General features: G+C 45.3%; 1 protein-coding gene across 3 annotated transcripts in view; it reads left to right on the top strand.

Annotated features, from left to right (window-relative positions):
- The first annotated feature begins 17,081 nt into the window (after positions 1 to 17,081).
- The window catches only part of LOC137153507 (aldehyde oxidase 1-like), an 82,647-nt gene continuing 74,512 nt past the window's right edge, over positions 17,082 to 25,216 (top strand). Inside the window, exons 1-6 of one of the 3 annotated variants that reach the window (XM_067548947.1) lie at positions 17,082 to 17,191; positions 17,772 to 17,829; positions 20,636 to 20,732; positions 21,857 to 21,965; positions 23,312 to 23,438; positions 24,578 to 24,639. In XM_067548947.1, coding sequence (XP_067405048.1) covers positions 17,126 to 17,191; positions 17,772 to 17,829; positions 20,636 to 20,732; positions 21,857 to 21,965; positions 23,312 to 23,438; positions 24,578 to 24,639 — 519 coding nt within the window. In that variant the 5' untranslated portion in view covers positions 17,082 to 17,125. Of the gene's footprint in view, positions 17,192 to 17,771; positions 17,858 to 19,408; positions 20,733 to 21,856; positions 21,966 to 23,311; positions 23,439 to 24,577; positions 24,640 to 25,216 lie in introns of those variants that run through there. The other 2 variants (XM_067548948.1, XM_067548946.1) reach the window with 2 other exon arrangements.

The raw sequence follows: 25,216 nt of genomic DNA, 5'->3' as shown, positions 1-25,216 counted from the left end.
TCAACACTTCTTTAGCCTTTGAAAATGGTTTGTATATTTATTTATGCATGTTTACACTGAAGTCTCTATATATGCTTTCATTTTGTCTGAGGTGGCAGTAAGGATGGGCTTGGTTGTATTCACCCGCAGACAGCTTGAGAGCAGGTTATGTAGTCTTTCTGCAAATGGTCTTGGGGTAAGATGTTGGGCTGGGATTTGAATGCTAGCTCAGTCACAAACTTCTTTGGGATCTTTGGCAAGTCACTTAATCTATCTGTGCCTCCATTCCCTATCTGTGAAAATGAGGAAAGTAATACTCCCTTTATCTGTCTTGTCTGTTTAGATTGTAAGTTATTTGGGGCTCTTCCTCTGTGTTTATGCAGTGCCTAGCACAATGGGGTCCCTATCTCAGCTGGAGCCTCTACGATGCCTAGCACAGTAGTGCTGGGGTCTCTAGGCTGTACAGCATACAGATAAATAATAAAAATAATTGCTGATAGCATAGTATAAATAATAATAATAATTCATGGCCTATATAAAGGAGTAATGTCTTTCTGTATCTTTTTTTTTCTCGAATCTTATAATGATGTTATTTTGATAAATGAAATAAAATCATACATTTTTAGGATTGGCAATGTAGTTCATTGTATTCTGGATCATGGTGATGATATGTTAATAATGAGGATGCCACCCTTTTTGAGGAATGTATAAAGTAAGTGAAAAAGAAAACATAATTAAATGAATAGCGTGATAGCTGATCCACTTGATCTGGGTGGGTTATTTTCAATTGTTTCATCTGCCTTTACTAAAATTCTTTCAAAATTCAGTGACATGTAGTCAGAATGAGTTGTATCCTCATGAGTGAGGAGAGTTGGATCCATTGTATACAAGTATTTTGACTAAATGCTTTCTTTAGAATTTTAGTATTACTTTCATTTTAATCCATGTTATAACTGAGTACTTTTAAATGATAGAAATCTTGGCCTTTGGTTAGAGCAAGGTACAGAGAAACAGAACCCATGCTCAGATTCTTAGTGGATTACCATCAACACACACACACACACAGTTATATATTCTTTAAACGTAAATGTTTTGTTGTTTATTTTCCTTTTTTCCCAACCGTCTCCTCCCCAGAATGCTTGTCCAAATCTTCTGAAGCGCCTGGAACAAATCATTAGTATAAACCCTGCAGATAGGAAGACTGGGTAAGTGTTATTTTTATATTTCATATGTAATTGTGAATGATAAGTGAACCCAACTAGCTTGATACACATGATATTTAAGCTGGACTGAATATATTTATTTTTGTTTGCCCATGAGAACTTCTTATTTTAATTTGATTTAGTAAGTCTGGTCATTTTTATTGTTAAATACAATGTCTGCTGTTGGGGGTTTTTTAAGAGCCATTTCCATTGTTTTTGTCAGAGATTGGCCCAAGATGGTCCAAACTTGAATATTGCCAAAGATTTAGGGAGGGCTTATCTGCAGTTCCAGTTTGGGACCATCTTTCATACTGAGACAAGATTATATTGTAAAATTCTGAAATGTCACTGGCCTTTTCCTGTAAAGATTTACTAAAACTCAGCATGCAATATTTCCATTTCCCCAGTGTAATTTCTTTCCCTCTAACAAATATTTTATATTTCAGATTAAAGCAGCTTTCAAGCAAAGCATTAGCCTTTTAGCTACTTGGTACTTCAGGTAAGGATGTATTTGTATAACTTCCAAGACATTCTCGTTCAAATCTTGTGGAATTTAATGACTATATAAGCACAATATATTGTGGCTTAGAAGGGTTTTCTCCTCCGAGTTATGTCCCTGTGGGTGCTCCACTTCAGGTGTCGTCGCGTCCCATGCCCTCAATCGGAGATCTTTGCAGCAGTACTCATCAGGGTCGTGCATGCACAGCTCTTGTCTCATGGTGCTCACACAACCCAACCCCTTAATTCCTTCTCAACCGTTCACAGTATGAGATGGAACAAGAACATTAGCTATGGTTTTCACTCGTCTTTCCTAGAATAGTATTAGAAAATAGTTTAATTTAATTTAGTTGTAATTACATTAGTTTAATCAGTAATTCACCTACCTTTCCTTCCTTAAAAAAAAGTTAATTTTTTTCTCCTAATAGAATAGACTAGAGGCATAAGACATGCCAGGCTCCCCAGGATTTAAAAGATGCACCTCACGTAGAGATGCCATGCCAGTGTTAGATGGCCTTTCACAATGTGTACGCTGCCTGAGTGAAACTCATGTGCCACAAAAGTGCACTCATTGTAAGAATCTTAAGGCCAGGGCCCAGGAGAGATAGGGACCTGAGGTTGAAACTCATACTTATGGAGAAGTCCCTCAGACCCTCCTCTGATCTGGGACCGGACAAGCCATCCTCAGAAAACACTGAACGCGCTCCAAGGAAGAGTGCCTCATCGCCTCCAGCCACTACTACACTAAAGAAAAGCCGTTCCCCTAAGATGCTGTTCCCTTCACCCAATACCAAAGAGGCAATAGGTTCCTTAGGTATGACATGGTCCGTGTTACCTAAGGAATTGAAACGTCCGGGTGAGGAGTCGAGAGACAAACAAAAACGGTCCTCCTCCAACATGGCACCAAAAAAGGATACGGTGCAGAAGCTGTTGGACCAGCGTTCAATGGCACTGACTGCGGCACCATGAGAGGCCCTGGCACTAAGTGCAGCACTGAGGAAAAACATGGTACTAAGAGAGGCCACGGCACTCACCTCAGCACCAGAATCAATGACGGCACCAACAACCACCAATGTGCCAGTGACGGCATCGACCACCACTAAGGAGCCAACAAGAAGCCTGTCACCGACAGCGGCACTGTCCTTAAAGAAAAAGGATAAACACCACCACTGTCAGCAGACAGAGTCGATATTGATGTCATCCCCACAGTCGCCATAGTAGGGATGGTGGAATAACTGTTGCATTTTGCACACAACAAAACATTCTTTCCAGTGCGCTCTCTCAGTGGAGAAGACAATGAGGTAGAGGAAGCTCAGTTTTCATTCAAGCACTTCTCCCCATCAGACCATCATTTGAGGCATCTGAATATGCCCCTCACAGAGGAACCAAGGCATACCCCCTGGTATGGTCCTCCATGGCTCGGACATCCTATGCCACATCATATGCAATGGCATAATTGGGATGCCTGGTCAGCTTACTCGAGGGCATACAGCAGACCACCAGCTCCCATACAAGTAGGGCAAGATCATCCAGACATTCACCCCCAGCTGCATCAACAAAAGCTGTGGAAGAAATACAGGTAAGGGACACAAGCATGGAGCAGGAAACATCTCCTCCCACACCTGGATGAAGCCATAATTCTTCCCACACTTACGCCAGTAGACGACTCCAAACAATTCAAAGACCTCTTCAAGAGGGTCGCACAGGATCTAGAGATTCTCCTTGAAGAGGCTACAGAATCACACCATAAGTTGCTGAAGATTCTCCATACAGCAACATCATAAAAAATTGTGCTTCCTATGGACAAGGCATTGATAGAACCAGCTAATACCACCTATTAATAAAAGAAATGATAGGAAGTACTATATCTCTGCCAAGGGGATGGAATTCCTATTTACTCATCCACCTCCAAATTCCCTGGTCATTGATGCTGCAAACCAGAGGGGCAAACAGCCAAATTACAAGTCAACACCACAGGATAAAGATTGAAAGAGGCTTGATTTACTAGGCAGAAAAGTTTATTCCTCATCCACTTTATTAATGAGAGTATCTAATTATGCAGCCCTATTTTCCAATTATGACCATAACATTTATGAGAAAATATCAGAATTTACCAACAACATATCGGAGAACAAAAGAGAACAGTTCAAGTCACTACTTAACGAAGGACAATTATAGCTAGAACATTGCTACAGGCTTTGCTAGATGTAGCCGATACTGCAGCTAGAACAATAGCCAAGGCCATAGTTATGCACAGGGCTTCCTGGTTCCACTTGACAGGCCTTCCCAGGGAGCTACAAATGAAAATAGAAGACCTCCCGTTTGACAAGGTCCAGCTTTTCGCAGAAAAGATGGATGAAGTCCTTCACTCTATGAAGGATTTACGAGCAACACTTCGAACTGTTAGCATAGACACACCTGGAACAAAGAGGAAACAACATAGATTTCAACCATATGCCTGCAAATATCCTTTTCATTCAGAGAATAGACAACATGAAACACAAAGAGGGAAGCAAAGAACACAAAGACACAGACAGCTGCAGCCATGAGCGGCAGGGTCATATAATTTTTGGTGATGCCCTGATCCTGAGCCCATGTCATGTGGTAGAGGGGTGGGGAAAGAGGTAGGGCCGGGAGCGGGGGAAGTGGCCACTGCTGTGCCGCACAGCTTGGGGGCGGGGCCAGCGACGGAGCTGCTCCCTGCCAGCCGCTGAGTGTGTCAGGGGGAAGGAGGCAGAACGGCTAAGCAGTCCTGAGTGCTATTGCGCTCTGCACCTCCATGGACAGCCCCCCAGCACCACAGAAACATTGGTGGATCCAGGCCCACTATTATCAATGTTAGTGGAACCCAGGCACCCCGGGTCCATATAACTCGCCGCCTATGGCTACAGCAAACGCCTTTGATCTCTCAAACAGCGTTGTCCAAACAACAATTTTGGGAATTTGGTCGAGGGTCTGAGAGATGTCATTCATCAAACAGTGCCACCATCATCGAACACACACTACGAGTTCTGCCTCCAAAAATTCCACAATTGGTCAGCAACCACAGCAGACAAATGGGTCTTAGAAGTCATCAAATTGGGATACACTGTCCCATTCACTTCCATTCCTTCTACCCACAATCCTTCCCTGTCCCTCTTCAGGGACTCATCTCATGCAAATATTTCATGAAGAAGTAGAACATATCCTACAACTAGGAGCAATAGAGCACGTACTGGTACAACACAGAGGGAAAAGGTTCTATTCCCACTATGTCATGATTCAGAAAAAAACAGAGGATGGAGACCCATAGATCTAAGGATACTAAGCAAGTTTGTGAGGAAACAAAATTTCTAGATGGTCACATTGTCAACTATAATACTGGCACTGCAGACTCTATAGCATCCAGTTTAGAAGATACTAAGATAGAAGTAGGTTTTTTATATCTTTATTCCCACTGAATGGTAACTTAAACCATGAGTAATTCAAATTATTTCAGGGGGACTACTTGTGGAGTAATATACTACGCAGTGTGAGTAGGAGTATCAGAATCTGGCCAATAAAATCTGTTGTGTATTTTGTGTCTTACCTAATTGCCTAGGTTGCTGTAGCAACAGAGCTTAGCTTGTTGCCGTAGCAATAGAGTTAGACTATTAAGGGATAACTCAACCAGTCCTGGCTGGTTATAGTGTTAGTTCAATAAAAACGCTCCCTGTGTTGCATCTCTCTGTGATCCTGTGCTGATTTCTCTCTCTCTGAATACAAGCAATTAAAAGGAATTCAACATAACAAAAGTGGTGATGGAGGATGGGATCGATGTCTGCTGCATCGGCTAAAAAGTAAAAGTCAACGTAAGAAAAAACCTTTTTGGTGTTTTGGGGGCTGAGCTGTTTACACTGACGGTTCAAAGTGAAACTAAAACAGGCTCTTCTTTGTTCTGACTGAAGTGAAGCAGACAAAAACAAAACAGTGCTAGTGAATGGAAATTACCAGCAATTGTGTGTGAACGACCCCAACATACATGAATATAAGACACTAAAAGACAAGAGAAAGAACGGGGAGGGGGGAAAAGAGGGACAGCAATGGCTACATTTACGGGGCCCCTGGGACCTTTTGATGAAACTCTAGAGAATTGGAACTCATATACTGAGCGTTTTCAGCTTTTTGTTATTGCAAATGAAATTACAGATGCAAAGAAGGTGCCCATTTTCTTAAGTGTTGTAGGAGCTAAAACCTATACTTTATTGCGCAGCTTAATGTACCCTGATAAGCCAGAGACAAGATCTTACAGTGACATTGTGAAAATCCTGGAGGCACATTTTACTCCAAAACTGCTAGTAATTCCAGAGAGATTTAGGTTCCACAAAAGGAATCAAGAGGAAGGTGAAACGATTGTGCAATTTGTAGCAGCTCTGAAGAAGCTTGCTGAGCACTGTGAATTTAAGGATGTGTTAAATGACACTCTACGTGATAGGTTAGTTTGTGGTCTGCACAATGAAGCAATACAGAAGTGCCTATTGACAGAGGCCCAGCTCACTTGGCAGAAGGCCATTGAAATTGCAGTCTCTATGGAGCTGGCCGCAAAGGAAGCCCAACAGCTCAGTGCATTGACCAGAGTGCATAAGTGTCACAAGACGTTACCTACAAGACAGTGGGGAAACGGGAATGTTATTGCTGTGGAAAGCCAGGTCACCATGCATCAGAATGCTGGTGTAAAGACCTAGTGTGTCGACAATGTGGCAAAAAGGGACACATTGAGTGTGCCTGCAAACAAAAGAAAGAAGAGTCAAACAGAACAGGCAAACTGGAAAAAAAGAAGCCTGCTGTCTGGCGGACCAAAAAGGAAAATCGGCATATGGTAGAGTAGACTCAGGATGATCAAAATGACACCCAGTCAGAAGAAGAAGTGTCACTCCATGTCTTGTCCATGGCAGTTGGCTCACATGAATACTGGGTAACCCCGCTGTTGGAAGGTAAACCTGTATGCATGGAACTGGACACCAGTGCAGCAGTTTTGCTGGTCTCAGACCGTGTGTATAACGAGAAGTTAAAGATCACACACTTAAGCCAACAAAAATTGTTCTGAAGACGTACACTCGAGAAGCTGTACCCATGTTAGGCACTACTGATGTTAAAGTGGAGCTCAATGGACAGACTGCTAAACTGCCACTGTCTGTGATGGAAGGCAATTACCCAGCCTTAATGGGAAGGTCATGACTTAGGAAGATCCAGCTGAACTGGGCAGAAGTGCACAGGATGGCAGAAGAAGAAACAGGTCTGACAGCTGTATTAAAGAAACATGTTGCTGTTTTTTGGAGAAGACCTGGGAAGTATGAAGGGGATCACTGTGAAATTGAACATTAAGCCTGACAGCCAACCAAAATGTCTGAAAGCCAGAACTGTGCCATATACCATCAGGCCAAAGTTTGAAACGGACCTGGAGTGCCTGGTCAAAAATGGAGTCCTAGTACCAGTTTGCCACAGCCAATGAGCAACCCCAATTGTTCCAATATTGAAGAAAGATGGCTCCATTCAGATTTGTGGGGATTTTAAGGTCACTGTTAACCCGGTGTTGTGTGCAGAGCAATACCCTCTTCCCCGCATTGATGACCTCTTCACTGGTGTGGGTGGTGGACAAAAGTTCAGCAAGATTGATCTGAGTCAGGCGTATTTACAGATGCACGTCAATGAGAAGTCCCAAGAGCTGTTGACTATTATGACACATAAAGGGCTGTACCATACTGTCGCTTGCCCTTTGGAATAACGTCTGCTCCAGCTTTGTTCCAGAGGGCTGTGGACCAGATCTTGAGTGGCTTGCCAGGAGTCCAGTGCTATCTTGGCGATATCCTGGTCACTGGCAAGAATGAGGAGGATCACCTTAAGAACTTTGAAGCTGCCCTACAAAGACTGGAAGAATATGGCCTACAAGTCCGCAAAGACAAATGTGAATTCTTCCAGCCCTCTGAATATTTGGGACATATCATAGATGCTACTAGCCTTTGTAAGGCTCCTACAAAAATCAAGACTATTGTGGAAGCTCCACCTCCCCAAAATGTAAGCCAACTTCACTCTTTTTTAGGGCTATTGAACTTATTATGGAAAGTTTATTAGACAGTAAGCAACACAACTAAAACCACTATATGAACTCCTTGGCCAGAACAAGGTCTGGAAGTGGACTGAAGCCTGTGATGTTGCATTTAACAAGACTAAATGCACTTTGCTAAATTCAGATGTTCTGACGCATTTTGATCCGTCCTTACCTCTACAGTTGGCCTCCGATGCCTCCCGTTATGGAGTGGTCATGTCACACATTATACCTTTGGGAGAGGAGAGACCCATTGCTTTTGCCTCACGTACCTTAACCAAAGCAGAAACTAACTGTGCCCAAATCGAACGTGAAGCACTGGGAATCATTTCCAGAATTCGGAAATTTTACCAATACCTGTTTGGATGGAAGTTCACACTTCTCACCGACCATTGACCTCTAACATCAATTTTTGGACCACCATTGGCTGCTAGTCATATGCAACGATGGGCATTGTTGCTTTCCACACACACATAGGAGATCAAATATCGGAAATCCACTCTGCACTGCAATGCAGATGGTCTCTCAAGGCTGCCTTTACCAGTTAAACATCAAGATATTGGCCAGAAAGAAATCTACTTTGAACAGGTAGAAAACACACCCATCACTGCTACTCAAGTAAAGAAGGCAACTCGCGTTGACAAAGTACTGTCCCAAGTTATGGACCTACTAATGCATGGAACATCTCTACAGGATTCTCAGGTCTCACCCGACCTTCTTCCCTACATGTCCAAGAGGATGGAGTTATCAATCCATTCTGGTTGCTTGTTGTGGGGGTGCGCGTCATTATTCCACCACTACTAAGATCACAGATATTAGAACAGCTACATTCAGGTTACTGTTCAATAGTGCACATAAAAGAAATTGCACGAAGCTACTTCTACTTCGAGTGATTGCTCATATCCATTCCAATATAGGTGAGTGCACGTCCTGTGCACTGGTTCCCGGAACTTTTTCGCCCTTAGCAAGTCCCGTAGGGCCGGCTCAGGCGCCCCCTGGAGTGCCGCGCTCATGCTGCGGTACATCGGGTGCCGCCGGCCCAAAGAGCCCCCAGTTCCTTCTTTCTGCCCATTGACGGTTGCTGGAACGTCTGCCCCTTGCTGAACAGCAAGTAGCAATCCCTGTTCTCGTCGTTGTTGTTGTTAGAGATAGTGTTAAGTATTGCAGTTTAGTTAAATAGTTAGGTATTAGATAGAACAATAGATAGTTAGCCCTCAGGGGCTTAAGGTTGGGCCATGCCTGGCTCAATCGGTTTCAAGGCCTGTGCCGCTTGCGGCAAGGCTTTTCCTGTGAGCGACCCTCACAACCGCTGCCTCCGTTGTCTCAGTGAGCAGCACCGTGAAGACAAATGCAAGATCTGCAAGGCCTTCAAGCCACAGACCCAGAAGGAGAGGGACGCCCACTTGAAGGTCTTCCTGATGGAGTCTGCGCTCCGGCTGGACTCCGAACCAGTGCGATCCCCTGTGGCACCAAGGTTATCCTTGGTGTGCAGCGGCCCGCCGGCACTGGAGTCATCCCAACAACCTTCGGTGCCGAGGAAAAAGGAGCGGCAGGAGGCCGCCCACAAGGACTCCCCCGCGCTGCTGGTCGGGCCGGGGACCAGTCAGGAGATGCCCCAGCCATGTGCCGTGGAGAGTACTCCGGCACCGGCATCTCCTTGCAGGGAGCCTCCCCTGACTCCTGGGGGTGGGGGAGCGCCCCGCCAGGGCCGTCGACGCCAGAGGCGTTCACTGCGGCAAGCCCTCATGGGCATGCCCACGCCTCCATCTCCCCCTCGGCCGAGGGCGAAGGGACTGGTGCCTCGGGGTAAACCTGTGCCGGGTTGCCCAAGTGGGTGGTCGAGGCAGGAGTCCAGGTCACCCCCCAGACGGTCACGGAGGGTAGAGAGCGCGGGCTCCCCTCCCAGCTCCGATGCTGAATCGTCGAGCTCCTCAGCACCGCGGCACCGTGGGCGGTCCCGAGGCTCAAGCGCAAGGTGATGTTGCTACAGTTCCGCCTCATGCGGGGATCGCAGTTCGGGATCTCGTACCCCGGTACTGAGTCCCGCATGGCACTGGTCTCGATCCCCGGCACACAGCCCAGCATGGATCCCAGTGGCTGAAGAGACCCAACGCGCTCGGCACCGGTCCCAATCCCTGGCACGCAGCCCGGCGCAGATCCTGGCGCCTGACCAGACCCGACACTGGTCTCGCTCCCCGGCACACAGCCCTGCGTGGAGCCCGGAGACAGAAAGAGCTCGACAGCACCAGTTCCGACCCTGGACCCACAGTCAGCCACGGCTCCCATCGCCTGGGGAAACCAAGCGAGCTCGGCACTGGTCCAGATCCGTGGCTTGCAGCCCGGTGTGGATCCCGGCACCCGCCAACAAGGACAGGCGGTGCCGTTCCAGATCCCCAGTGCGCTTGCCAGCACCGGAGGAACCGCATCAGCACCGTTCCCGATCTCTGGGCCGTAGCCCCGCACGGATCCCGGTACTGAAAGACTTGGCACCGACGATGCCTCCGGCACCGTGCCGCCGCTCGAGATCTTCGGAGCCGGGACAGACACGTTATGGCTGGCTCCACTTCCGATCTCCTTGGGGCAAGCACCGGTACAAAACCTCGGCACCCAGGCAGAAATCAGATTCCAGCTCCTCCAGCCGCTCTGGTCCTCCTTGCAGAGGTCCGCGCAGGTGTTGCCACAATACCAGGCGGGGGATTTCACCACGGTCATCGATGAAGGTGCTGCAGTGGCAGGGGCGGCCCTGCAGTCAACCAGTGACGCAGCAGACGCCACTAGTAGAGTGATGGCCTCGGGTATCGTGATGCGGCGGTGTGCTTGGCTGCAGTCTTCAGGGCTGTCACAAGAGGCCCAGCAGTCCATCCAGGACCTACCTTTCGATGGCACTGGCCTCTTCTCGGAGAAGACAGATGACAAACTGCATGCCCTTAAAGATTCCAGGGCTACATTAAAGTTGCTAGGGCTTTACACACCGCAGGCCTCAAGGCGTCAGTCTCAGCCACAAACCCAGCGCCAGCCCCAGCCTGCCCCTAGGCCACCTCCCAGACCCGCTTAACCCAGGAGGGGTCGAGACAGATACAGGCCGCCTAACCGCCGCGACCACCAGGGATCCTCGGCGGGTCCCCAACAAGGCCCAGCCAAAGGAAATAATAACAAGCAGCAGTTTTGATGGTGTGCCCAAGAAGCACTTTTCCTCTCCCACTGGATCTAACCCTGCCCTTTACCCCTTTACTACACCCTCCAACTCATGGCCTTCCCCCCGGACTCTCCCCCTATCCCGTCCCTCTTCAGAGACCCCTCTCATGAGCAACTCCTCATACAGGAGGTGGATTCTCTCCTCCGCCTTGGAGCTGTGGAAGAGGTTCCTCCACGGGAAAGGAGAAAGGGTTTTTACTCATGTTATTTCCTCATTCCCAAGGCAAAGGGGGGCTGGAGGCCCATATTAGACCTCCGCCGTCTGAACAAATTCATCAGACACCTCAGGTTCCGTATGGTTTTCCTAGCCTCCATTATTCCTGCTCTAGATCCAGGGGACTGGTATGCTGCCCTCAAAAGGACGCTTATTTTCATATTACTATCCTTCCCGGTCACAGACGGTTCCTCCGGTTTGTGGTAGCTGGCCCCCACTACCAGTTCTCAGCCCTGCCCTTTGGCCTCTCGTCCGCCCCCAGGGTGTTCACAAAATGCATGGCGGTGGTGGCGGCACACCTGTGCCGCAGAAGGGTTCAGATCTTCCCCTACCTGGACGATTGGCTGATCCGGGGCAGGTCCAGGGCACACGTGAGGAACAGCCTGGCACTCATCTGTGCGACATGCACCAGACAGGGGCTGCTCATAAACGAACAGAAGTCCACTCTCACCCCGGTGCAGCGCATAGACTTTATCAGGGCCACCCTGGATGCCACCCAGGCCAGAGGCTTCCTCCCACAGCCTCGCTTCGAGGCGATAGCTGCCATAATTGACAATCTCCACAGGTCCCCCATGACGACAGCCAGGCACTGCCTGCAGCTGTAGGGACACATGGCAGCCTGTATGTATGTGGTGAGGCTGGCTCGCCTCAAACTCAGGCCTCTCCAGGAGTGGCTGGCCTCAGTGTATGCGCCAGCCAGGCACTCCTTAAACAGAGTTTTCACAGTTCCCAGGCAGATATTGACTTCTCTGGTCTGGTGGATGGACCCGGAGGAAGTTCTGAGGGGTGTCCCCTTCAGAGACTTGGCTCCATCAGTAACCCTGATTACGGATGCCTCAGATGTGGGATGGGGAGCCCACATCAGCAGCGACCTGAGCACCCAGGGGCTCTGGTTGACAGGCGAGAGGTGTCTTCACATCAATGTCAGGGAGCTCAGAGCAGTGCGCCTGGCCTGCAAGGTGTTCCTCAGATTCCTGAGGGGCAGGATGGTGCAGGTCCTCACGGACAACACAGCGGCCATGTTCTACATGAACAGGCAAGGGGGGCGTGCTCCTTGGCCCTTTGCCAGAAGGCTATTCATCTTTGGGACCTTGCGGTGAGACATGACTTCCACATATCTGCCTCTCACCTCCCGGGGGTCAGGTACGATGAGGCGGACCGCCTCAGCAGGTCGTTTCTCCCCCACCAAGACTGGTCACTGCACCCGGAGGTGGTGACTTCCATTTTCTGCAAGTGGGGTGTTCCCCAACTGGACCTGTTCACGTGGTCCTGGAACAGGAAGTGCCCGAGGTTCTGCTTGCTCTGGGGTTGCGAGCCGGGCTCCATCTCCGACGCATTTCTCATAGATTGGACGGGGACCCTCGTGTACGCGTTTCCCCCCATTCCGCTGCTGCTCAAAGTCCTCTTGAAGATCAAGAGGGACAAAGCGGACATCATACTGATTGCCCTGGACTGGCCAAGACAGCACTGGTTCAGCATGTTGCTGGACTGTCTATCGCCATGCCAATGCCGCTCCTGAGGCGTTACAACCTGCTCTCTCAGGACCAGGGTCGCCTGCTGCACCCGGACCTGGACTCCCTCCACCTGACAGCATGGAGACTCTGTGGCTGACGGAGGGAAAGAGAGCCTGCTCGGTGCAGGTCCAACAGGTTCTGCTGGATAGCAGAAAACCTTTCACTCAGGTGGTGTACCGGGCCAAGTGGAAGCACTTTACCTGTTGGGCGAAGTCCAGGGGTATCCCACCGAGCTGTTCAGCCATACAGGCGATCTTGGAGTACCTGCTCCATCTGAAGCTGCAGGGTCTAGCACTGGGCTCCCTGAAGGTGCACCTGGCAATGGAAGGGGGGTCACTATTCTTGCACCCCATGTCAGTTAGGTTCCTCAAGGGGGTGGAGAGGCTGTATGCGCAGGTCCGTGACCCGGTGCCTCCCTGGGATTTGAACCTGGTCCTCGCCGCTCTGACAGGGCCCCCTTTCAAGCCCATGGCTACATGCCTGCTGCTCGTCCTTTCGTGGAAGGTAGCCTTCCTGGTGGCCATTACATCAGCTAGGAGGGTCTCTGAATACGAGCTTTGACCTTGGAGCCCCCCTACACCATCTTTTATAAAGACAAAGTGCGGCTGAGGCCCCACCCGGCTTTCTTGCCTAAGGTGGTGTCCCAGTTTCATTATAACCAGGATATCTTCCTCCCCGTGTTCTTTCCTAAACCACACAGTTCGGGGGAGTGGAGATGGCACTCGCTGGACATGAGACGAGGCCTGGCCTACTACATCGAGCGGACGCGGCCGTTCCGGAAGTCAACACAGCTGTTCGTGGCAGTGGCGGACCGGATGAAGGGCTCACCTGTCTCCACCCAGCACATCTCCACCTATATCACCGCCTGCATCAGGACCTGCCACAAGCAGGCGAAGGTGCCGCTCCCAGGAGCTGTGTCAGCGCACTCAACCAGAGCCCAGGCCTCATTGGCAGCCTTCCTGGAAAGAGTGCCCCTGCAGGACATCTGCAAGGCAGCGACTGGTCCTCAGTCCACACCTTCACATCCCACTACACCATTGTGCAGCAGGCGAGAGCGGACGCGGCCTTCAGCAGGGCCGTATTGATGAAAGTAGCTCGACGCTGACTCCTACCCACCTCCAAGGTATGGCTATTTAATCACCTATATTGGAATGGATATGAGCAATCACTTGAAGTAGAAAACAGGGTTACTTACCACTAACTGTTGTTCTTCGAGATGTGTTGCTCATATCCATTCCACACCCGCCCTCCGTCCCCACTGTCGGAGTTGGCAGAAAGAAGGGACTAGGAGCCCTCGGGACCGGCGGTGCCCGATATACCACAACATGAGCTCAGCACTCCAGGCGGCACCTAAGCCGGCCCTACGGGGCTTGCTAAGGGCAAAAAAGTTCCGGGAACCAGTGCACAGGGCACGCACTCACCTATATTGGAATGGATATGAGCAACACATCTCGAAGAACAACAGTTACTGGTAAGTAACCCTGTTTTTTGGTGGCCTAACCTGGACAGTGCCATTGAAGAGAAGGCAAGAGCTTGTACTTCATGTCAAAGTGTGAGGAACACACCTCAGTTGGCACCCCTACACCCATGGGATGGGCCTGAAAACTCATGGCAGCATATTCATATTGATTTTGCTGGCCCATTTGAAGGAAGCATGTTCCTAGTTGTTATAAACGCCCACTCTAAATGGCCAGACGTCTCTGTAATGCCATCCACTACTGCTGAAATTACTATCCAGAAACTCTGTGAAATCTTTAGTCATTTCGGTCTGCCAGAACAACTTATGAGTGACAGACCGAAACGACTAAAGATTTCACAGTTTCTGGATACTAGTTTCTGGATAGTACTTCAGGAGTTTGAAAATTTTATGAAAGCAAATGGGATACATCACATCACTTCAGCACCTTATCATCCATCCATCAATGGATTAGCTGAAAGGTTTGTGCAGATCATGAAACAAGCTTTAAGATCTGCAAGGGGACATTCATCCATTCAAAAGCATCTGGACTCTTTCTTATTATCCTACAGAAACACACCTCATGCTACGACCAAAGCATCCCCGGCCTTTCTAATGATGGGATGACAGCTGCGCACCTCTGCAGCAGATACCGCCCCTCCCCTATTCGAGCAGATACAACATCCTCACCTGTTCGAGCTATGAGTCCTGAGCCCATCGTTTGACCTGCACCAATAACACCTTCCGGTGCAAGAACACCAGAAGTCCGCCATAACCCACCTAGAGAGAGAAGGCCTCCTCAACGGCTGGATCTTTAGCTAGGGCAAACCCACATTATGGGGCAGAATAATTCCAGGGGTTTAGCCAGGAAATGAGGCAGTCTACCCTCATTCCCTAGTTTAGTGATTGTTCTGCTAAATGGGTGTTTTCATTAAGGGGGGAGGAATATGTTGTGTATTTGGTGTCTTGCCTAATTGCCTTGGTTGCCGTAGCAACAGAGCTTAGCTTGTTGCCATAGCAACAGAGTTAGACTATTAGGGGATAGCTCAGCCAGTCCTGGCAGGTTTTAGTGTTAGTTCAATAAAGACACTCTGTGTTGCATCTCTCTGTGATCCTGTGTTGATTTCTCTCTCTGAATACAAGCAGTTTAAATGGATTTCAACATAAATACATTTTCACATGAGAAGCATACTATAGAACATTAAATACACTGGTTCTGGATATGATTCATCACGTATGTTTCTATAAATTATGCCAGTATTAGGCAAGAAAAATATTACATATGGAAAGATAAATTTCTCTTTCTTGGGATCATTACAGTGTAAGATTTTCCCTCATTCAGGTCACATTTGTGGAGGGAAGATAGTCTAGGTTCTGTACGGGAAATCTCACCTGCCTTTTTTCCCTAGAACTTTGAAATGTTTGCATTTCTGTTTTCACTACAGAAGTGGGGGAGTGTTTAGGGATGGGCAGCTGAAGCTAAGCAGAAACCATTATTTTGATGCCTTCAATATATAAAGCTAAGGTATTGTAATATATGAAAAAGTGAAATTTTATTAATTTAGGGCCTGATCCTTTATCCTCAACTCCAATTAACTTTAGGACAAATTAGGGGCACTCAGAACCTCACAGGACTGGAATCTTAGGGGGAAATCCTGATTCCACCGTAGTCAATGAGAGTTTTGCCATTGACATCAGTGAGACCAGGATTTCATCCTTACTGTTTTAAAGAATCCATATATCATCCCAAATATTAAAGTTAATTCATGGGGGGGAAATAGCACAGAAGGAAGGCAGTTGTACTAGTTAAGTAAACAAATAGTTGACAATCTGCCTAACCTACCCCTACAATCAAATCACTCTGTAACAGGAGACCAGCTTTTAATTTTTTGACAAGATAGCAAACAACTCTTGACAAATAACATGTTATGTTCCTAGCCAGAAAATGTCTTTTTTGCCACTGGTACTCTAAATGCACACAGGGTTTGAAAAGAAAGGTGGGAGGGGGCTCATGCCTATTGGAAGTTCCAGACATAACTTTTTGAGCTGAAGGCAGAGTCAGAGTGACAGCAGAGTAAGTAGGTTTCTGAATTATTAACCCTTCAAGAGGAATGGAGGCTTTTTTGTTTCAGGTTGTCCACAGCCTCAGGGAGACAACACTGAATAAGGTCACATTTCCAAAACTTTTTTCACAATCTCAAAGTCTAGAAGCTTAGCTTTTTAAAAGAAATAAAAATAAAAAGATTATATTAAAAATGTTGGGGGTAAATTGGCAGAGAACATTTCCTATTCACCATTGTCAAGTGTGTGAATGAAACCTGGCACAGCCTCTCCTGCATCAGACCAAGACATTTCAACCTTACCTTGACAGCCAAGGGAAAGATGTGGTGATATAACAGTTTCATGGGAGGATGATCTAATAGTTTGCAGTACTGTAAAATGCAAGTGTCTCCTTTACATTCTGTGCCAGCATATATGCAATAGAACAGTCATTCCAGTGAAGAACCTGAGAACAATCATGCCATTTGATTTTTTTGGCGATAGTAACCTCTGTGTTTGATTTTCCTGGTAGTGAACCAGTACTGAAAGTGTTTGGAGCAGGATGGGCTTTTTATCAGGGATTGCACAATGGGTGGAAGCTACTTACAGCTATGGGCCTGCTTATGTATATTACTGCAGTTGCGGGTACGGAAGGTGTAAGGAGAAGCCAAGGCACGACTGTGCCTCGGGTCTCCCTGCCTGCGGGTAGCAAGTCTGCAGTGGCACTGAGTTCTTCCAGTCCCGACCCCTCCCCCGCTTCTCTTCTCCTCTTACTGTCTTTGCCGGCCCTGACCCACCCCTCGAGTTCACAGGCCGTCCCGCCCTGCACCCCGCCCCCTGCGATACTTCTTGACTGTGCGTTGTGCCCAATTCCGTCGCTTGCTCGAGTGAGTCGCTGGGCTGCACTGAGCGGCACAGCTGGTTTGCGGGGATAGGAGTTGCTGTGATTCCCTGCGTCTTGCAATGTCTCTTCCCGCAGCAGGGGAAGCGGGGCTTAATGAGCTGATTTTCTATGTGAATGGGAGAAAAGTAAGTGATCGGGGCAGGCAACAGTAGGGCTTTGGGGATGGGAGGCGTTGGAGTGTCCTTTAGGCCCCTTCTCATGTGATTACAACCGGACACACAGACCCAAGTTCCTCGGACTCCATGGGCTGTTCTCCGTTTACCACGTTCCTTTACCCTCTGCAGACTCAGAACAGAAAACTGCCTCTATAACTCTAATGTAGCGATTTAATCTCTTCTCAGAACAAATGCCACATTCTCAGGAAGAGGCATGATACTGGTGGCGGGGGAGGGAGATGGGCTAGGAGTTCCTACCCTCGGAAAACTCTCTAGCTGTCACCTCCACACCATGTGTGCTTTGCATACATTTTTTTCTGTGCAATGAGCTTAAGGAGATTGACAAGTTAAGAGTGAAAGATAAACAGTTTCTTTTTAGCAGTAGGACTGTCAGACAAAGAACTTCCAAAGGAAGCAAAAATTCCCTTTAATATGTCCTTAGCATGCGCAGTTCTGTTAAGCGGGGTTGGGAAAGGAAGTCTATGGGTTTGTGCTCTGAAGGATAAAGCTTGAGCATTTTTGTAACAGCTTGTTTCACTTCCTTCTGCAGATAGTAGAGAAGAATGCTGATCCTGAACAAATGCTGTTGTCTTACCTCCGAAAGAGACATATCCTTTCCTGGTTGATTCAGTTAAGGTCTGCAGGATAGTGCCCTATGCAGGCAAAACTCTCACTGATGATAATTAGAACTTTGCCTGATCAAGGATGACAGGATTGGACCCTGGAGTTGTATAAAATTACTATATTAAGTTATGTATCTTTTTTAAGAGCTAAACACTCTTCAGTGCTTGACTATATTTTTAATTTTATTAACAGTAGCAAACTCTATTAAATTGCAAAAGTTATCTGAATGTCAGCTGCACCCCAAAAGGGATTGTGGTTCACTGGTCAGAGCATGTTGCTGAGCCAGGCAATCTGGGTTCTGTGCCAAGTTCTGCCACTGACTTGCTGTGGCACCTTGGTAATGTTACTTACCCTTTTTGTGCACATGTATCCTCATTTGTAAACTGAAGATATTAATATTATCTGCCTCACAGGGATTAATTAGTATTTGTGAAGTGCTTTGACATCCTCTGATAATACTGTGCACTTATATAGCACTTCTATCAAATCACAGGGATTTTATAATAAATAAAGGAAGGTGAGCCAAACGTCATGGGTATTTGGATGAGAGGCTAGAGGTTATGGGAAATGGTGCGTTAGACTATTAATGAATGGAAGATCCACTGTGAATTAGCAAGTAAGTGAGGGAAGTTGACGTCAGGAGGCTGAATCACAAACTGTATTTTCTTAAACTAAATTACCCTTTTCAGATAATCTGTGATAAAGTTCTGTAATCTAGTTTTAAAAATAATGATGTTTTAGTAATCTGAGACCTCGATGCTGAGAACCAGATTGCAGTCAGTATCTTTGTATTTAGGTTACGTGTGTATTAGTGAAGTGTGAATACAGGATTTAGTAAGTGTAACTTACCCTCTGAACTGAACTGATGCTTCAGAATGGTGGAAGAGAGCACTGTGCTGCTGGAAATGCCGTTTTTCAGATAAAGTGCATATCTGATGACCTGTCCACAAGTGGTCATTAGAACTCAAATGGGACTTTTGGAAAGAGTGGAAATACTAGTCTCAGTGTCCCAGCTAAATTTCAAATATGTAATTATTCTGCCTACTGTACTGTACCTAAAAATTTCTATTGTCAGCTGGAGAAGTTATTCTTGTCCTAAAAAGTGCTGGGTTGTGTTTCTAGTGCAGGACATCTGATCTCTTTACCCCAGAATTAAAAAACATACTCCTGAGTGACATAAATTTTGCCGGCATAAGTGCTAACGCCGTTCGTTTAGGTGGTTTTATTATGTTGGAGGGAGAGCTCTCTCCCGTTGACATAACGCAACTACACAAGTGCTTATGCTGGAAAAATTTATGTCGCTCAAGGGGGTGTTCTTTTCACACTTGTGAGTGACAAAAGTTTTGCCAGCATAAATGCTAGGGTAGACAAGGCTTTAGTAAGCTCCTAATTTTTAAGCATAGACAAAACCTCTTTAGTTTCATGCCGCCTGAGATCATTCTATGCATGTTCCTCAGTAGTCTTATATCTACAAACAGAGGTTGTTTAGAATAGATGATAGCACATTAATATTTTGCGCTAATCATGGATTACAGCTCTGCTTGTTTTCTTGATGAGCCTCCATCAAGGGCAGAAATTACTTATATGTTGGAAGTGTAGCAGACAAAGCAAGGAGGCAGATGATACAACACAAGATCTGAGATGTGGGCTGGGATGGAGTGCGGAACCTTGACAAAAAGGACAAGAAGTTTAAATTTAATGCAGCATGTAAGAATAAGTCAATGAAGGAACTCAGAGGACAAAGCAAGGGTTGAGGAACACTACCTTTCATTCATCTCTGCCTTGGAATTTGTTCTGGTAGTAAATGTGAAATGGAATACTTGCCCACATGTTTAAAATCAGTTTGAGACCCATAACATTCAAGTGCTATACAGTTAATACAGAGAATTATAATATTTCACAACTCCAAAATAAATTCCTGTTTGTTCTGGTTGTTTTACCACTAAAAAAAATATTTTTGGCTTTTTGAATTTGATGACTTGTACTTTGCCTTGTTAGCTATTTGATTCCCATTTTGTTCATCTGATTTCCTGCAAGAGTGATGATTTCAACAAATAATGTTTTCCATATGAAATACATTTATCTTCCCATTGTTTAGTCTGTGATATTATAACAGACTCAAAATAAACCTGAGGGTTTCATTTTAACCCGACAGGGAATTTAGACATTTTAGTCTGTAGCACCCATAAGTTCTGAGCACTAAGCATTCCCATTAACTCCAGTGGCAACCATTTTGAAAATCTTGGCCCTAAGATCCATAAAAGTATTTAGGTTCCTAACTTACTTTGAAGCCCTGATTCAGTAAAGCACTTAACTACATATTTAAGTTTAATTTATGTCACCCGTGAGTCTTGGGCCCTAAATCTTTTCCCTATGCTGCACAGTGAGTTACTGAGTTTCCCCAAGAATACAATTCAGACACTTTGAAACAGACATGTGAGCTGTACAGAACACCTATTGTTGTTTCTGTCCCAATGGAATATTTATGTATTGTGGGCTGCTCTTGCTTCCAAAGGAAGTCAACAGCTTCCATTGAACTTGGTGGGAGCAGGTCAGTTCATTTCTTAGTTTTGGTCTTCTAGTAATTGAAGATTTCAAGTGATGTAAAAATGAGTGTCTGAGATATGTGCTATTGCATTTGTCCAATTCCAGGGTCCATATACGTTGCATTTAGAAAGAAGATTGTCCTCAAGCTTTACACAACCTGGAAAACTATTTGGAATAGAGCAGAAGCAAAAAATGAATTATTATGTACCCATAAACTTTTTTCCTTAATGGCAGCTCTTTCACTCCGTCTCACAGGAACTAAGTATGGCTGTGGAGGAGGTGGCTGCGGAGCCTGCACTGTGATGATCTCCACATATGAACCAGTTTCCAAGAAGATAAGGTATCCTTAACAAAAGATTTGAAAAACTCAACAATGAATTTTTATGACCTTTTAAAAATAAATGAGATTTCAGTTTACTGAAGGAAATATGGCAGCCTTGTTTTTAAAAACAAGAATGTAAATAAGGTTTCCATATGTGATACTGTATTTAAAAAAAGCTTGTAAAACAATAACTTAATATTCAATTTAAATTGATCATTTACAGAAAAACCTAGAGGTCTGTCCTTGTTAGTTCAAAGGTCTTGTAAGTTCCAGATAAGTGGAAAGACTGTGCACTGAATCATGTTATGAGCTGGCAAAAGTCCCTATGTCTGAATGCATCATTGGCTTAGTGATAAGGATAGCTGTTCCAGTGACATGTATCCACAGCATGTAGTTACCTAAAATCTCTAAGCCTCCTCAATGGAGTTCAGCTTACACTTCCATCACTGCTGTTCTCTGAATGCTATATCAACACTGTAATGAGCAAATATTGATTTAGAGCAGTGGCTTTCTACCTTTATTTTCATTTGTGGACCCCTAAAATTTTTTGAGTGGAGGTGCAGACCTCTTTGGAAATTTTAGACATAGTCTGCAGACCCCAGGTTGAAAACCACTGACTTAGAGCAGTGCTTATGTCACTGTTTAACTAGTAGGGCACTGCTAAGCTCACCTCATCAGGGAAGTCACTGCTAGCTAGTGAGCTCTGTGAAACCAATGTCACGAAGGAGAAACTCTTGCTTTCTGACTACATAGCCTGCAAAGAGACACCCTGACCCTCCCTCCTGCCCTCTGCATCAGAGCCCAGTTGTACGTAGGGCTTCTGGTGGCAGATAGGAATTAAATGACAGAAGGGGGAGGTGTTTATACTCTTGGCCCATAGAATGTTAGGATTGAGGCATTTGCACAGACAGGCCTCTAACTGCCAACTGTTGCATGAGCAGGCATGTGACTCCCTACAGTGTACACAAGAATTACTGCTTGTGTAATCCCTATTTTTTTAAAGCTTATCATTCTCGTTTCACTCAATATGATGATGATGGGTGTTTATAGCTAGAGAAATACAGTAAAAGCTCTTTCTTAATTTACCACAGAATATGATTATGCTGTATTTAATATCCTTGATTCTCCTTTACAATCCAAAGACATTATTCTGCCAATGCCTGTCTATTACCCATATGCTCGTTGCATGGCGTTGCAGTCACCACTGTGGAAGGTATAGGATGCACAAAAACCCGGATACATCCAGTTCAGGTGAGAACATGCTGCAAGAATAAAAGGATTTTTGCTTTTTTCCTCCATGTGCCTAGGATTAATTGGCTGTGGTGGTAGGGCATTGTTATGAGATATGGTATCCTGCTGCTAAAAGATAGCTGAGCAGCCTGGATTTTGCAGTGTAACTGATTCTGCAGTGTAACTCAAAAGGTGTGGAGGAAGACAGGAAAATGTAGTCCTTATGTACAGTGCTGTTTGCTGGCAGATGTCACACATGCTGCAAAAACTGCAGGAATTTGCAGTGTATTATAGGAACAACCTATTGGCTAAAACAAGACAGTGCTAGATGATTAACTAAGAGGTGTGTGATCTCCTACCAATGCTGGTGCCTCCTTGAACCCAGAAAGGAAATGCCAAAGGGATGCAAAAATTGCCAAAGGAATTAACTTCAAAATTCTACCAAGTCTACACAGAAAATATTTTGGATTATTTGTCCAACTTTGTTAAAAAACAAACTATTTTAAAAGGTGTGAAATCTATGTAGTGTTGCTGCTTGCTAAGCAGTGCATATATTCTAAGCTGGAGACACAGCAAAGAGGACAGTGAGATTCAGTGGGTCAGTAGAAGTCTGATGTCTGTTAGGTTGTTGCTGTTAAAGGTTAGACTAATTTTTACTGGAAACTTTGACAATACAAGTTAAAGTGGTTGATTAAGACTAATTAGAGATGCCCCTTTGTACAGACTGCCTAATGCTAACAGAGAGACAAGGTGGGTGAGGTAATATCTTTTATTGGACCAACTTCTGTTGGTGAGAGAGAGACAGTGTAGCTTGAAAGCTTTTCTTTCTCTCCAACAGAAGTTGGTCCAGTAAAAGATATTACCTCACTCACCTTGTCTCTCTCTAATATCCTGAACTGACACCGCTACAACAACACTGCATATAATATTTGTAAGACATAGGAACACAGGAATTGCCAGACTGGATCAGACCCATGATCTTTCTAGGTCAATGTGCTGTCCCCAGCAGTGGTCAGCATCAGATGCCACAAAGGAAGGCCCCATGCAGTAGGCAGTTGCGGGATAATCTTCCCCCAAATGTGGGATAATCTGCCCTCCTTGTCCCCACACATCTAAAATAACTATTCTTGGTTCAAATTTCAGGTTAGATTACGTTTCTCCTCGAAAGATCTCACATTTCTAAGAAGTAGGCATTTAGTTTGTAACATCCATCACATTTCTGATTGTGTTAATTAGGATAGATCTCGTAACCCTTTAAATCATGTTGATAATGTCTGAAATCAACAGCTCTTTTAAGTGATGGAAAAAAGGAATTTGTTAATGCTGTATTTTGAAAGCAGGGCCTGACCTGTTATGTTCTGTTCCAGGAAAGGCTGGCCAAATGCCATGGCTCTCAGTGTGGCTTTTGCACTCCTGGAATGGTGATGTCTATGTATGCTTTGCTGAGAAACCACCCTGAACCCTCCATGGAGCAGATAACTGCAGCTCTGGCTGGTAAGTTTTGTTTTTTGTTTGAATGTTTGTTGTGTCTCTGTCCCTCCCAATGCCATTATTAATATGTGAACTAACAAGATAATTAATCTGTTAGTAAATAAAATTTTTAATGAAGTTTTCCTTTCAGAAAAAGAGGGGCAGGGGGAAAGAAAACAACAATGAATTCTTGACTGCCTGAAATCTGTGAGCTGTCTATACACTAAAATGCACATCTGTGATGTCATGGTGAATGAAATACACTCCAGCAGAGTGAAATCTTGGGCCAAAATTTTCAGAAGTGACCGGTGATTTTGGGTGTCTCAGTTAGAGTGCCCAGGTTGGCACACCTTAAAGGGAGCTGATTTTCAGAGAGTGGGCACTAAGTACTTTCTGAAAATCAGGCCCCTTTAAAATATCTCAAGTTAGGCAACCAAAAATTGAGGCATCCATAATCAGTAACCACTTTTGAAAATCTTAGCCTTAGCCTTAGATGTCATCAGATACAGAGTTCAGAACATTATAAACCTCAGAACAGTGCCAAAGCTTTTGTGACAGTAATAAAACTATAAAATAACAGAGACACAGGATATATCTTCACTGTAAAAAGGTGTGGTTTTAGAGTGGGATAACTAATGTGGGTTCACTATCCCAGTGTAAAAGCGGAGTGGAGACAAGGCCAGTTTAGTTTTACCATGAGATGGGGGCCAACCATGGGCAGGAGGTATAGTGCTGACTTTGCCTAGCTACCTCTCATGGTGAACACTGCAAGTTTTTTGTCTCCACTTAAGTTTTCTTAAGTCTTAACTCCACTTAATTCTCCACTATCTCATGCTAGTTATTTCATTATAAAAACCCACCTTTGTGTCAGTGAAGCCAAAGCCAAAGTTATTATGGCCCTGGGTCAACTCTCCTACTTCTGTCATCTGATACAGCTCTTGCAGTATTACAGCTTCCTCTTAGTTGCAGTAATAGTTTCCTTCCCTCAGGAGCCACTGGATGCTGAAATCTTTTGTATATCTGTACTGTAGAGCATTTCAGATACATAGCCCTTCTCCTGTCATCTCAAAAAAATCAAACTTTAGTATGAAGACTTGAATTCTAACTTATATGCCGATAGAACTGATAGAACTAATAGTTCACCTATTATTTTCTGGTATCAGGTAACTTGTGCCGCTGCACTGGATATAGGCCAATCTTAGATGGCTGCAAAACCTTCTGTAAGGTAAGCGGTGGTAATGGTGGGAATCAAATATAGAGTTTTCCTGTTCAACTACTTTGAATATTTGTTCTAAAATAATTTTTATGGGAGGGATATACTGAGGCGTGTATTACAGTATCTAAACAATCTGAGACCATTGTGAATTTACATACAGATCCTGTCTTTTTTCTGTCAAGGTTTGTTGGCTGTCCATTCCAGTAATGCAGATCAGCCATCTCTCAAGGCCTGAACCAAAGCTCATTGAAGTCAATGAAAGTGTTTCTGTTAACTTCAGTGAGCTTTGGATGAGTCCCTTAGCCACATAAATTTCTTGTTCTGCAACATTTAACCCAGACATACAAATTGCTAAATGGCACAGAGTATTATAAAAATCTGGTTCTAAATATTAACTGTTCATAAGGGGCCCAAATCTTGCTCACATAGATTGTTTCATTGCAGTCAGTGGGAATATTTGTGTAGGTGAGGCAAGAAGACTTGAGTCTTTGCTAGTCATGGCATGGCATGTATAACATAAAATTGAAATAAGATTTGAACTAAAAAAATGGTGACATCAATGAGTATTAATGACATAAAGTTCACC

Source organism: Emydura macquarii, unplaced genomic scaffold, assembly GCF_026122565.2.
Source record: "Emydura macquarii macquarii isolate MOO-44397 ecotype Brisbane River unplaced genomic scaffold, CSIRO-AGI_Emac_v2 contig_1253, whole genome shotgun sequence".
NCBI lineage: Eukaryota > Metazoa > Chordata > Testudines > Chelidae > Emydura > Emydura macquarii.
Note: the sequence above shows the minus strand (reverse complement) of the source record. Positions and strands in the feature narration are given on the sequence as shown.